Source organism: Wyeomyia smithii, chromosome 3 (assembly GCF_029784165.1).
Source record: "Wyeomyia smithii strain HCP4-BCI-WySm-NY-G18 chromosome 3, ASM2978416v1, whole genome shotgun sequence".
Lineage (NCBI taxonomy): Eukaryota > Metazoa > Arthropoda > Insecta > Diptera > Culicidae > Wyeomyia > Wyeomyia smithii.
In genome coordinates, this window is record NC_073696.1 from 256104409 (window position 1) to 256117297 (window position 12889).

A 12889-nucleotide genomic window follows, 5' to 3' on the forward strand; every position below is an offset into this window, starting at 1 on the left:
CCCGACGCAGAGAAATCAGCCCGGTGGGAATCGCTGGCCATCGACCCAAAATTTAAAATGTGAATTTGCTTTCAATTACATTTTTCGTACAGTTGTATACTATAGAAGCGTCAGAATTTCTAGAACATTACGACAAAAATTGAATTTTATATGATTTTTCAAAGTATATTAACTCAGTATATGGGCTCAGCGTCACAGAATTAGTATTAAGTATTTTCTTGAATTTGAAGACATTTTGTTGGTTGGCCAGCATTTGTTTGTAGTCGCCCCACTGTGCATTGATTTCACTGATGAATCGAAAGAAAAAAAGAGCAAACAAAAACAAACACTTTCTTCCGATGCCTCGATTCTGCTTAACTCCGGTTGGTTGTTTTTTTTTCGAGTTTTTTCGCGCGAACTGTTCAGTTTAGAGCTTCATCATTTTATTTAATTATTTATTTCGCCAACCAACCTTTTATACACAGTTTTTTTCTTCGAAAGTGCAATACTTTTAAATTGGCTGAAACTTTGCACAGACGTTTTACGGGAAAGAGATGCCATTTTGTGCAATCGGTTTAATTTTTTGGAACACGACTTATTTTTGCGAAGCTATTTGAAAGTGCTATGTTGAGAAGATATTATTGATTACACTTATTTGTAGAGCTAAGACGGTTTGCTTAAACAGTGTGACGTCTACGGCAAAGTTGTAGATAATAATTTTGTCTTTCCAAAAACAATGTACACTCTAAAAAAACTTTTCAAGATAAAAAAAAATTTAAAATGAATTATCTGAAATGAATCTAAGCTAAATATCTATTTATTATGATTTTTTTTTATGAAAACTACAAATGATAAACTAAACAATGATGACTAATCACAGAACAATAAAAAAAAGTTATGAATTTTTGAAACAAGAAAAATAAATTTACAGCATACTTTTTCTGGAAGGACAAAATAAATATCTACAGCTTTGCCAAAGAAACTTTGTCAATCAAACACAATTTCATGGCTGGAAAATATTTTTATTCACCCTGCAAAAAAATATTAAAAGAAGTTTTTTTCATTTTCATTTAGATCTAGTCTAGTCTAGATAATTCGTTTTTTCAGATGTCGCTAAACGCACAAGTTTGCATTCAACCTGAAAGGATTGTGTTTTTTTCTTAATTTATATTTTATTTTTTCATAAATTAAAACTGTTAATCTTCGTCATATTTGTTCAATTTAAACGAAAATAGGGACAAGATTTTTATATACACTATAGGTCATCATCTTCAAGCGCGCAGTTTGTCAAACTACCAGATACGACATTTTTTCGCCGGATTCATAACGCTGCCAGCCGAGCAGTTGAAAGCGTCGCTGAATTCCTGCATATTACTCAAGACTCCCTGCACTCGAAACAAGGACGGGCTATGTACAACCTCCATCAATTGTTTGGCAGCCCATGATGAAATTACCTCGCAGTGTTGCTGTGTAATATGTAGTTATTAATTTGTCGTGAAAGCGAATCACTAAATCTTGCGCTTACATTTCCGAATGAAATAAAAAGCAGCTGCTCGTGGGTAAAACCTTCAAACCCTGGAAGTTTCGGTTCGGGGCCATGTACTTTCTGGAATGCTTTATAGGCCCGAAACGCCTCTCGGAGTCCTCCGTTATCGGCAAGATTTTCATTCAAAGTCAAACTGCCATTGACCTGCGAAAAAAAAAGAAGTTATTTGATGGAAGTGTTCATCTGTTCCGTCCGAACATTACAAATTGCTTTGCTTCATTGACATAGTAGCTACTGTATTGGTCTACGAAGCATTTGACTCGCTTGTCGTATTCATGTGATGTTTGTTTAGACCACCAACCTTCAATTCTTCCGTTCTCGTTATTTTGGCGTCCTACAAAAAGTATTGATAATATCTTTTTAGTTGTAAATTCAATGATTGAAATTAGTGTTACCAGAATTATCAAACCCATGGGTTAGCTCATGGCCAAGCACCGCACCGAGCACTTCGTAGTTCAGTGCTCTTAAAAAAAAAATAATTAACTATCGTTTTTTTCTCTATTTTTTGTGTTAGGAGACTCACTCTAGTCCCAAATAGTAAAACGGGTATTGAATAATTGCTTCAGGAATACCTATGAAAAAATGAAACAAATCATTTAAGTTGTTTTTTTGTTAACTCCGAATACTCACTAATAGCATTTTGGCCAGGTAGATAAAATGCATTCATTTCCGTCGGATCCATATCCCAGAGTCGATTGTTTTTGACCTGCCAAGAGCGAAGTTCATTAGTCTGTAGAAAGCGGATGGCGCTCATCCAGTTCTCCAGGTAACGACGCTTGTCGATTTGTAGTCCTTCGTAGTAACTCTCCAACTTGTTTGTGTCCATGATCAGTTCCGGGAATCAAACCAATTTTTTCATTGCTTTGGGCTTTTTCAACGCTGCAAACTTCGTACTGTTATCCATCCAATCTGTGTCGTTTACATTGTGATCGAATTCAGTAGCAATATTTCTCAGTATCTTCTCCACGCGAGGTTTTGTCTCGGTTGAGAAGTCACGATCCGCAATACTATAGCTTATGGCTAAACCCATAAATTGGTGTACGGTTTCGACGCATCCTTGCTCGGATTGAACTTTGTTTAGTTTGTGTTCTACAATGAAGTCTGCTACAGTGGTCCACAAGTACAGTTCGAGAGTAGCCTGGGATTGCTGGGATACAAAATCTACTAGTTTTTGTAAATATTGGACTGTCTCATTATCGATTTGGAGTTTTTCCTCTGGACTTGGTGTAGCGTCTGGAATATCAGCGAACAGTACGTGAAGGTATCGTTTCCAAATCGGGTAGGGTTGCCTCGGAGAGATGTGTGAATCTGTCAGTTCTTGCAAGTCGTTGATAGTGTAATAGTCAGGATCCTCGTCAGCTATGTTTTCATACTACGAAAAAAATGGCGATCTTTAAAACGTTGAAATCAAGTTGAACAGCTCACCTTGGAGATGGCAATGAAGTTTATGAACTGTTCAGCAAAGTTTGCGAATTCTTCTTTGAAAGGAGCTGTATCGAAACCCGGATGAACCTTCTGAATAAGCCCTTCCAGCCACTCGATTACCAATTTTTTGGTGTCGTCACCATCGTTTTCACCCTCCTCACTCATTTTGAGCATCGTCCATTCATAGTGTCTGCCGGTTGATGAATCAGTTTATAAAGTGGTATCGTAATCTCGACGAAAGTTACTAACGGAAACTCAATGCTTGCCGGAGAACTAGGGTCTCCAAACGTCAGTCTGTTCCGGTTACTGTCCAGATAATCGGGAACAATGTCGAATCCGATGATCACGTTCTGTCCCAGCTTTCGACGAATTTTAGCAACCGAGCTTATCCAGTCGAACTGATAGGTTTCGGATGAGTTTCTGGACCGATTAAGCAGTGTAGGAACCGCTGGAAGTCCAAGCTCTCGCATGTATTTGTTCACGGCTCGGAAACCTTCCCGCTCTCGAGCATCTAAAAGAAATCAACGCTCAATTTTCATGCCTGTGACACAGCTTAATTACATCCGTACCAAAACTCAAACAGGATTTATACATAGCCTTTGATTGCTTCACCGGTTTTGGGTCCGACCGACTGGTTTTTGTTTCCAAATGAGCCATGATGTTTCGGGAGATTTTGACCGCCCGTTCATCGAACCAGCTGTAACCGCCTTTCTCTCGAGGACGGTCCGCTCATTTACCGCATACGTACGAATAAAAATCGTCACAAGGGTCTACCGTTAGGTCCATGTTTTGCTCGAAGGCGGCAGCCGATCGTAAGCATTCCTTGGTGTGACAAACGTCCGGTTGGGTTCCTTACATGGGAGATAATGTTAAATTAGTTTTAGTTTTTAGTAATCTAAAATGGTTTTACCGTGATAGAAGAACACAAAATACACAACAGAAAGTAGCACAACTACTGCTATGAGAAGAATGGTTCGTAAAATAAATCTACAGTCGAAGAAAGACATGATGTTGATCGATTGCTACTGGTTGAAATCTGCTGACCGGATTTTCTGGACGATTTCTATTTTGGTAACTGAAATTTTGCAAGTCAGAAAGAGAACAACCTGTGATTAGTTAGAAGTGATAGTATTTAAAACCGATTGAGTAAGCCAGGAGCTAAAACCTGCATCACTAGTTTACAATCGTTATTTCATGATTTATCGTTCGCCCCCGAGTTGCTTCCAGTTGTAAATCCTCCACCGAACAGCATTTTGAGAAACGCTAGTAAAGTTTACTAATGCGTTCTCTGTGAAAATACTATTTTATGTTTGCTGTGGTGAAGAAACATAAAATAGACTTTTCATAGGGAACGAAATGAGTATTTCCGAGTCTTGTGCTTTTGAAAATTTGAAGTGGTGACTCGAAGTCGGCCATTTTTGGATTCAATGAGGTTTCACCTTAAACTATAACAACATCGACTTGACCAGGGTCGGTCAAAACATAAAATCTCGCTTCAGCTATAAGACAGAACTATCGCGTCGTCGATAAAGTTAATTAATTTAAAATGTATTATGCTTTTAACATTTTATCTGTCATTAATTGCAAAATTGTCCTGAAGCCTTATCTCTGCATGGAATCAATTCATCAATATTGTGTCTTCAACAAAGTTGTTTTTGTTTCAAGCTGCCGATGTTTCAAAACAATGAATTGAGGTCCTTTATGTGTCACAATGACTGCACGTAGTACTTGAAGGGCCTCCGTAGACTTTTCTACATAAAATTTAACTGTCCTCCATATAGCCACAGAATTTACTGATTTTTTCATTGCATGTGTGAATATATGTGGATGAGGGTGGATGATCAGTACTCACCGCTGTACGCAATGGTTCAACCCGATTTAAAAATTAAGTCCGAAAGAAATTCTGTCGTATTTCACAATTAGCACATCACTGTTCAAATTATTTTCACTTTTAACGTTTAGCTCATGACTGCCAACTACTTTCTGATCGTGGCTGGTGTTTTAAGTCGCTAAGAAACTTTGTTGGCACTATTTCTGAATCATTATTTTTTTGATAGCTACGCTGTGCCTCACTGTGAATACCATATTGGCGTGATTCTAGTATTGCATTTCATTGGTTAATCGGTCCCCTTATCGGGCAATTCGGTCTACGAGTCATACTACAACTCAGTCTATCTACAACTGGATCACGTGCGGGTGGAAACCCCGGCTAGATCAAATGTTTTCGTTGCAGAATTTATTCCCAATTTCACGTGAAGGAAAGATTTATACATCGCCTGATATGTCGCATGATTGACGTATATACGTATGAAATCTTCTCTTAGGTTTACGAAGGTTTTATCTTAGCGGTAGTGATTCATTTGAACATTCCTTCACCATAGTTATTAACCGCTTACATTATGCTTAACCATGAATGAGTGATAAGTGGAGAATAATCTGACATTCTAAAAATTGAATGCTTTAAAAACTTTGAAGTACGTCATGCTAGTATTATCATCGTTCCTATGTTGGCATACAAAAATAAATGTTGGTTCATCATGTGGGTTGAATCACCAGGTTGAATATTTTGAGCTAACCAATTCATATGAAAGTGGTCCACACTTCGTGTCATAAAAGTTAGCTGCCACAGAGATACGGAAATTTCTTTTATAATTATTCTACCCGAATTAGTAAGTTGGCAACAATGGGAAATAGGGAAATGATAAAAAATATCATGGTTTGTAATATTTACATCACGGACTCGAAATGTGCACTCTTGGCTTCAATGCACGTCTTCAATCGTTTAGGGAAATTATCGACGATGAGCGATAGCTCTTCCACAGATATGACATCGCAGGCTTTGGTTAGACTAGCTTTCAAATGATCCAATGATTTGTGTGGTTTAGTACAGGCTCTGGATTCAAGAATAGACCAAACGGAATAGTCCATTGGATTTAAATCAGGAGAGTTTGAAGGCCATTCATCTTTATTTAAATATCTCGGAAAAAGTCTGCTACAGAATTCCAGTGTTTTTTTTTCGCTCCATGCGATGTTGTTCTCCATCCAATCTTGTTGTAATGTCCATTTGTCCATTTAATTTCATCGAAATGTACACGTGGTCAAGGAGCCACTGTGTCGGTTAAAAGCTTTTGGTAAACAAGTTGATTGATTTTTACACTCTTTTCAATGAATATTAAGGGGGTTTTACCGGTAGCCATCACCGAAACTGGATGATGTGATCGAGCTACGTTCATACGCTTAGAAGAGCCTTTAGGCAAAAGCTAACGGTCATTTTGGTGGTTATGAAATTGCTCCACAGTGAAAATTCTCTCATCGGTGAATTAAATTGTGCGATGGCGTCCATCGATAAATTCTTTCAACAGAATCTTTGATTTTCGGTACCGATTTTCTTTCATCCTGTTATTTAGGTAATGATTTTCTGAAAATTTGTAACAACGTAATCGTAAATCTTTGTAAAGAATAGTTCGTACAGATTTCGGGTCAATTTTTAATGATTTTGCCATTTTTCGAATTGACCTTCTAGAATCACGGTTAATCCAGTGACGAATAATTATCCGGTTCCCAGGGGTCCTAGCGGTTCTTTTTCTGCCTCTTCCTGAACAGTCCTCTAAATTTCCCAGCCTATTATATCGTTTTATAGCGTCTCTAATGTTTTGAACAGGCATTTTTAACATACGGTGCTTACTGGACGCTTTCCTTGTTTATACAACTCGATCACCGCACTGCGTAATGGTCTTGACTTCATTATGACACTTAATGCACACCGTTTGAAAGAAGATTTCGTGGTTTTGTTTACACATAGCCAAAGTTAAAAACTGCATAGGTAGGCTCATTTCTGTCAAATCTTAGTTATATACTGAAACAAAAAAAACGGATAATTATTCCTTACCCTGTGGTCTCTATGCGGAAGGTATGTGTTTTAAGGTTCTCTAGCTCGTTCGAGTCGTCTTTTGCGACCGTCTTATGAAGTCTCGCCACAATTGGGGAGCATTCAATACTTTCGCAAGTGTGAACCCAGGATTTTCGCTTGGATCACCTTTTTTTTTCTGTATGCCTGAAGGGCACTGGGTACTGAAATGCCACTGCGACATTCTTGATGATTGTCTTTTGTGGCGGGCCCCGATTGCTGTGCACAGGTTACGGATTGCTCGTACTCATTGATGGAGTAGAACTGTTTGAACCTGCTTGGGATTGGAGCTCCATACTTGGTATGGAGTTAAAAGGTAACTTCCTAAGAAGTTGTACCTAGAGGAAGCAAGAGCTTCGCAAGAGCAAAGCAAATGCTCTGAACTCTCTGGTTCAGATTTGCAGAATCGGCAGGTGTCGTTCAACACTACGCCGATTTTCTTTAAATGATAAAAAGCGGGACAGTGTCCGGTGAGGAGTCCCGTGATTATCCGTAGGTCACTACGATTTAGACTAAGTAGCTTTCTGGCGGTTCCAGGGTTCGGATAGATAAACTGTTTAGCTCGTCTACAACCCTGTGCCTGTTGCCATTGGGATATTATTTCTAGCCCTTCCCAAGTTAGTAGTTCGCTTTTGATAGCGGAAATGGACGTACCCAGAAACGGCTCGGGGCCAATAAACCGCTGAGCTGATCCCTGTCTTGCTAGGTAGTCAGCGTGTTCATTACCCTCGACTCCGCAGTGTCCGGGCACCCAGGGTCCGGGTAGAGTTTCAATGCATTCCCAAACAAGTTTGGAAGCGCATTTGACGGATTTAAGTGCTAGTAGTGCTGCTTGATTGTCCTAGAATATACCGATTTTCGCATGTCTATAGTTGCGTTGCAGACATATTTTTGCGCAGATATATATGGCATATACCTCTGCTTGAAAAACGGTGGGCCATTTCCCCAGGGAAAACGTTTCCCTGATACCTTAGTTCATTGTTGTATTCGGTTAGGACTCTCCTATAACAATAAGGTATATACAAAGGAGCGGCAGATGAGCGTGGTTGCAAGTGTTACACTGTAAAAAATAGACACGTTACTGCCAAGTGGATTCCACTTACTTCTATGCTAATAGATGAAACATTTCATATCTACATGGGATACACTTGCATTTCAGTTCACAGCACAAAATCAAGTGTCTTACACTTCGGTTTGCCATGTCATGCATACCAAAATCAATCATTTTACACTCAGATTTCAATGGCTACACACGTCAAATACCAAAACACGTTAAAATACCGTGGATTCCAATAAAAATCGATAGGCGTCGACATAAAAGAATGATTAGGTTCGTTTATTGACACTCATATGTAAAGAGCATCAGGGATTAACGTGCGATTTATTTTCAGTGTAGATAGCAACATTTGACACAATTGAATACAGTTTGGCGTTGGAAATATATGGATTTTATTTGAAATCGTATGGCATGCATTATGTTGTTGAATTATGATAGTATCAGAAACAACATGTGTCTTCCAGGTATTGCCATAGATTACGTTACCATTTAGGGGAGGGTCACAATATGGGTCACAATATGTTTCCATGGAACATTTTTATCACTTACTCCCCGTTTTCTCATTTTTGCCTCCTTCATATGTTAAAATGTTCTGAATCTACCTCCAGGTTATATGTGTGACACAATCAATAGATGGACTCTAATCAATAATTTATCGTAGGTCTTTGAGTTTTGTAGTTCCTTTTTGATAATTAATCTGCGAATGAATATCGTCGTAAGTAGAGCGCTTAGTCATTGGTTGACTTATTTCATTCAACAAGCCTCTGCCGACCCTAATCGAACAAAAGTTTTCGCTTCGAATTGAACTTGTTAGACCGAGGGAGTGCATACTTCAGCTGGTACATCTGCCTCGTGTTGCCTTGTAAGCTCTTCTACCAGCGCGAATCTAGCCTTTATCTCGGATCGTACCGTCCGTTGTTTTGGATTCATTGGTGGGAGTGTAAAAATTGTTGAACGGCTGAAACGCAAACAATTACTTTTGGACAGCTACGAATGGTGGATTGAAACATTATCTTCCGATGCTAAAATGCGCCGGGAATCGGCATGGAAGCTATGCTCGAAATCCTCCGCGTGAAACTATTGTGAACAAATATAAAACTTTGCGGAAAGATTTGGTACCCGAGACAATGAACGCTAGCGTTTCGCAGCATCGAGTTTTTTGAGAAGCATTGATGATTATGCTTGACTTTTTTGTTTGGTAAACCAAAACATCACATGATTTAACTGCACACGATAGTATTCGCGTTTTTTGGTAACCATAGAACGTTAGAAACTCAAAAAAGAACCATTTATCGAAAATCCATACTGAATGCCGAATGTAAACTATTGTTGTAACGTCACAACTTTTTACTCGCCACCTCTGATCGCATATTGAAAACTTATCTACCACTTCTTAGTAATATACCTTATTGCTCCTATACTGCCGTTCCAAGCATAGTTGTCCTAGCGTGCGTAAGGTTTGTGTAGAACATGAGATTACTATGATTGGAACAGCAGTATACGAAGTACAATCCGACGAGATTCTTGCTCTGTTAAACGGCATTAAACAGCAGGGAAAATTCCTGGTGGAAGTGACATTATTTGTAGGACAGTTGTTGTATTAGGCGTTGTATTATCGTTTCGCATACTGCTTTTGAGGTTGACTCAAGTTGCTGAATCGATCTAATTTTTGTAAACATGTTTTTCGATGTGAGTTCCTGCGCGTATTGATCCCAAGTTGGGTTTTCTCGGATTTCTATACGCGACCTGGTTCGATGAACCACCCTCCGACTCGAAACTAATGTGTCTTTGGTCAGACATAGAAGCTTCGACACATGCCAATTCTGATTTTTTTTTCCGAAATTGCTGAACTACACAAGGTCAGGTCTAAGACTTCTTATCTAACAGCATTTATGAACGTAGTTTCATTTGTCAATGTTACGGGAGAAATTCCAAAAGACACTCACCTCGATTGTTGATGTTTGTATTACCCCACCGTGTGTGATGAGCGTTGCCATCGGAACCAATGATAAAGTTCCTGCTGGTTTCTCTGCAGTATTTGACGAACGCCGCAATCTTTTGAGTGGGAGCCTCAGGAACATCACCAGGAAAGCATGCCGAAGCAATAATGATTTTGGAACTTTCTCTGGCGGTTGGCACCTCAACCCTGATCGCGACGAGGTCTCGTGTGATGAATTCTGTAATAGGAAAACACTCAATATTTTTGTTAGCTAATACAGCATCTCTTGGAGAGTCGTGCTGGTCATCGTATAATAACTTACCCTTAGCTGTTTGAATACCAAGTATTCACCTTTGTGGGCCCAAGGCTCTTGGATTAGTGCCAGGTCCTCCGCTTCTTTCACAAACCTTCTCGATAGCACGCTGGGTGCTACCTTCGCGTGGTAGAGCTTTATCTGCAGAACTTTCATGTTCTGCATCGTAATGCTTTTTTCCGCTCTTTTCGGACGTTTGGGAGAGTCGGAATCCATTCTTGTTTTGTTTAGTCATAGAGGATGCAGAAATTACTCTTCGACCAATACCCGAATTCGCCTAAGATCCAGGGGGTGGACGGTTTCGTGTGAGCTCGTTTTTCCCATGGATCTTCCCAGAGTTCCCTAGGCACTTTGAGGGAATCACTGGTTTGACTCAACTCGGCCCTGGAACTGCTAAGAGCTCGAGATACATGGGCGTCTGAGCACCACTGCGAAGAGTCTCTGATTCAACAGGACCGCAGGATTGGTACCACTGATTTCAGGGATTGTTGATGTACTTTTCGTGGAGATTTGAGACTCTTCACCGACGATTTCTGGATCGCCTTTGAATGGGCCAGTTTTGGTTTGCCGAGTTTGTGCATTCGCTTGCGGTTTTTGGCCAAGGCGGAAGTTTATGACGAAAATCTTGCTCACGAGTTCTCGCACAGAGGTTTTGTCAACGGTTAGCATCCACTCTACATGGATTCCATTTGGATTAGATCGTTGCAGAATGCGCCATTTTTTGGTAATGAGATAGTTCTGGCTCTCAATGAGTTCACGAATTCTCTCATTATCGAAAGATGCGCGTTGTGGGAAGAATGCATGAATAATTTCTGGACCCGGAATTGCGCCCAGAGCAACTAGCTTCGCTCCTTCCCACAAAGGAAGTTTTGGAACCGCATCTTTCAACTAGTCCGAGGTTTCCTAATCCTTGCACGAAAGGATCAGGTAACCGGACTTGTAGGAACAGTTGAAAAATTTCGGTTTAGCCGGCTTGTTTCTTTGCTGCTCAATGGCAGCCACAAGTGAGTTTTGCAAGGAATCTAGCAGAGCCGTCAACAGTCCAGTGTTGGGATGATCTTCCGCGAGTATACCTACTCTGATCTGCTGAACGGCTGCTCCGTAGGAATTTTCCGACACCGGACGTTTTTTGGCAGCGCCAATGTCCTGGTTTCTGGAATCTCCCCGAGCGAGATGGCTGACCTGCTGCCTCACGTCCATACCCGCTCGCTCACGGGGGCATGGATTCATTGACTTTTTCTTCCTTGGTTTCAATTCTCTGCTAGGCAGTTCTGAGATCCGAGGACGTTTTGCTGACCCAGAGACAGACTGAGTCAATGCTTGCATCCGAGCTTCCTGCATAGGTATTCCGGAGGCAATCAGACTATTGAGCTCTCTCTTATGAGCACTGGCTAGATTTCTCTTCCAAGAAAAGACGTTTACCTTCACTTTGGTTCCTTGAATTTTGGTGACGTCGGTGCCATCACCATCGCTTTCGCCTGGCTCGCATGTCAAAGAGCCGAGGATGGAAGAAGAGCATGACTGAACATCCACGAGTGAAACGTTCAATCCCAGCTTCTCTTCCTCATCATCAAGTTATCCTCATTTGTTGTGTTTTTTTTTGGCAGAGGTTGGCTGTCGGAACCCAGAAGTTTTGAATCATTTATGTCAATCATATAAAATCCCACGAGTAGCTAGGTTAAGAAAGGTTCGCTGCATCAGTAATCCGTGTAATGCAGTAAGGGCTAATTACTGTGAAGGGTGCCCTGATGCTCCACGAGCTCCGGCTGGGAATTTGTTAAGCCCCCCCACCATTCGTCTATCGGCACGGGTCGCATAACATCTTAGCTTAGGGGTTTACCCATTGGATTTTACGTAACAGCCATAGTTAAGAGCTGTTACAACCATCCTCCCTTCTAGGGGCTTTGGACCCTCTGCTTCAGTTCTCAATACTTCAAGTCTATTCGCAAATTTGATTTGCAATTTGATACAGAACAACCCAGAAAGGTTTCTTACGATTTTTCTGGCTATTAAGAAATTGAAAGACATCTTTTTTTATAGCAGTGTTGCCTATTTTTTCTCTCGTTCAATCCAGTAACAGATCTTTTAATCACTAATTTGGCACGTATTGCCTTCCCAAAAATGACTGGCTGAGATATTTTTTGGAGCAATAGGGGCAGAAAACCAGGCTCCGTTTCGCTCATCTTGATCGTAAAGAGAAAATAATTTTCTCTCGTTCTCCAACAACTGTGAGTTTAAGTGGTGGGCACCGCTAACCGAAAATTCAGCGACGCTAATCGTTAAGCCGCTAACCGAAAAATTTAGCTCGATAATCAATAAACACTAAACGCTAAACCCTCATTAACGGAACTTTCGCTAATCGCTAACTCAATAAAATGTAAATAATCATATCGCTATTTTTATTGCTCGTGTTTTGTAAGATTTGGACCACTTTGATCTTTTGTGATAAATCAAATGAAAACAAATACTGTTTAGAAACATTTACAAAAAAAGGGCACAGAACGGTATTGCATTAAAAATAGATACTTTTAGGAATGTTTTTATAAAAGTTCAAATATTATCTAAATCGGAAAAGTAGAACCAAAGTTGTCATAATTTCAAGCGCATTGCAATTCACAAAAGTTCTTGGTGTGCTGAAAATTCAATCTAGACCTTAAAATTGTTCTTCAAAATGCTCCTGTGGCTTGTACGATAACTACACTCCGTTTTAGGGTAAAAAGATT

At 40.1% G+C, this 12889-nt stretch overlaps 1 protein-coding gene across 1 annotated transcript; it reads right to left on the reverse strand.

Moving 5' to 3' along the window:
* Nucleotides 1-1271: 1271 nt before the first annotated feature.
* Nucleotides 1272-3990, reverse strand: LOC129729210 (neprilysin-1-like). Its single transcript, XM_055687705.1, is given in 10 exon segments — nt 1272-1445; nt 1505-1669; nt 1729-1859; nt 1921-1988; nt 2049-2097; nt 2156-2897; nt 2951-3140; nt 3200-3461; nt 3520-3801; nt 3861-3990. Coding segments are annotated over 10 exon segments (2160 nt in total). The 5' UTR covers nt 3958-3990.
* Between the last annotated feature and the right edge of the window lie 8899 nt (nt 3991-12889).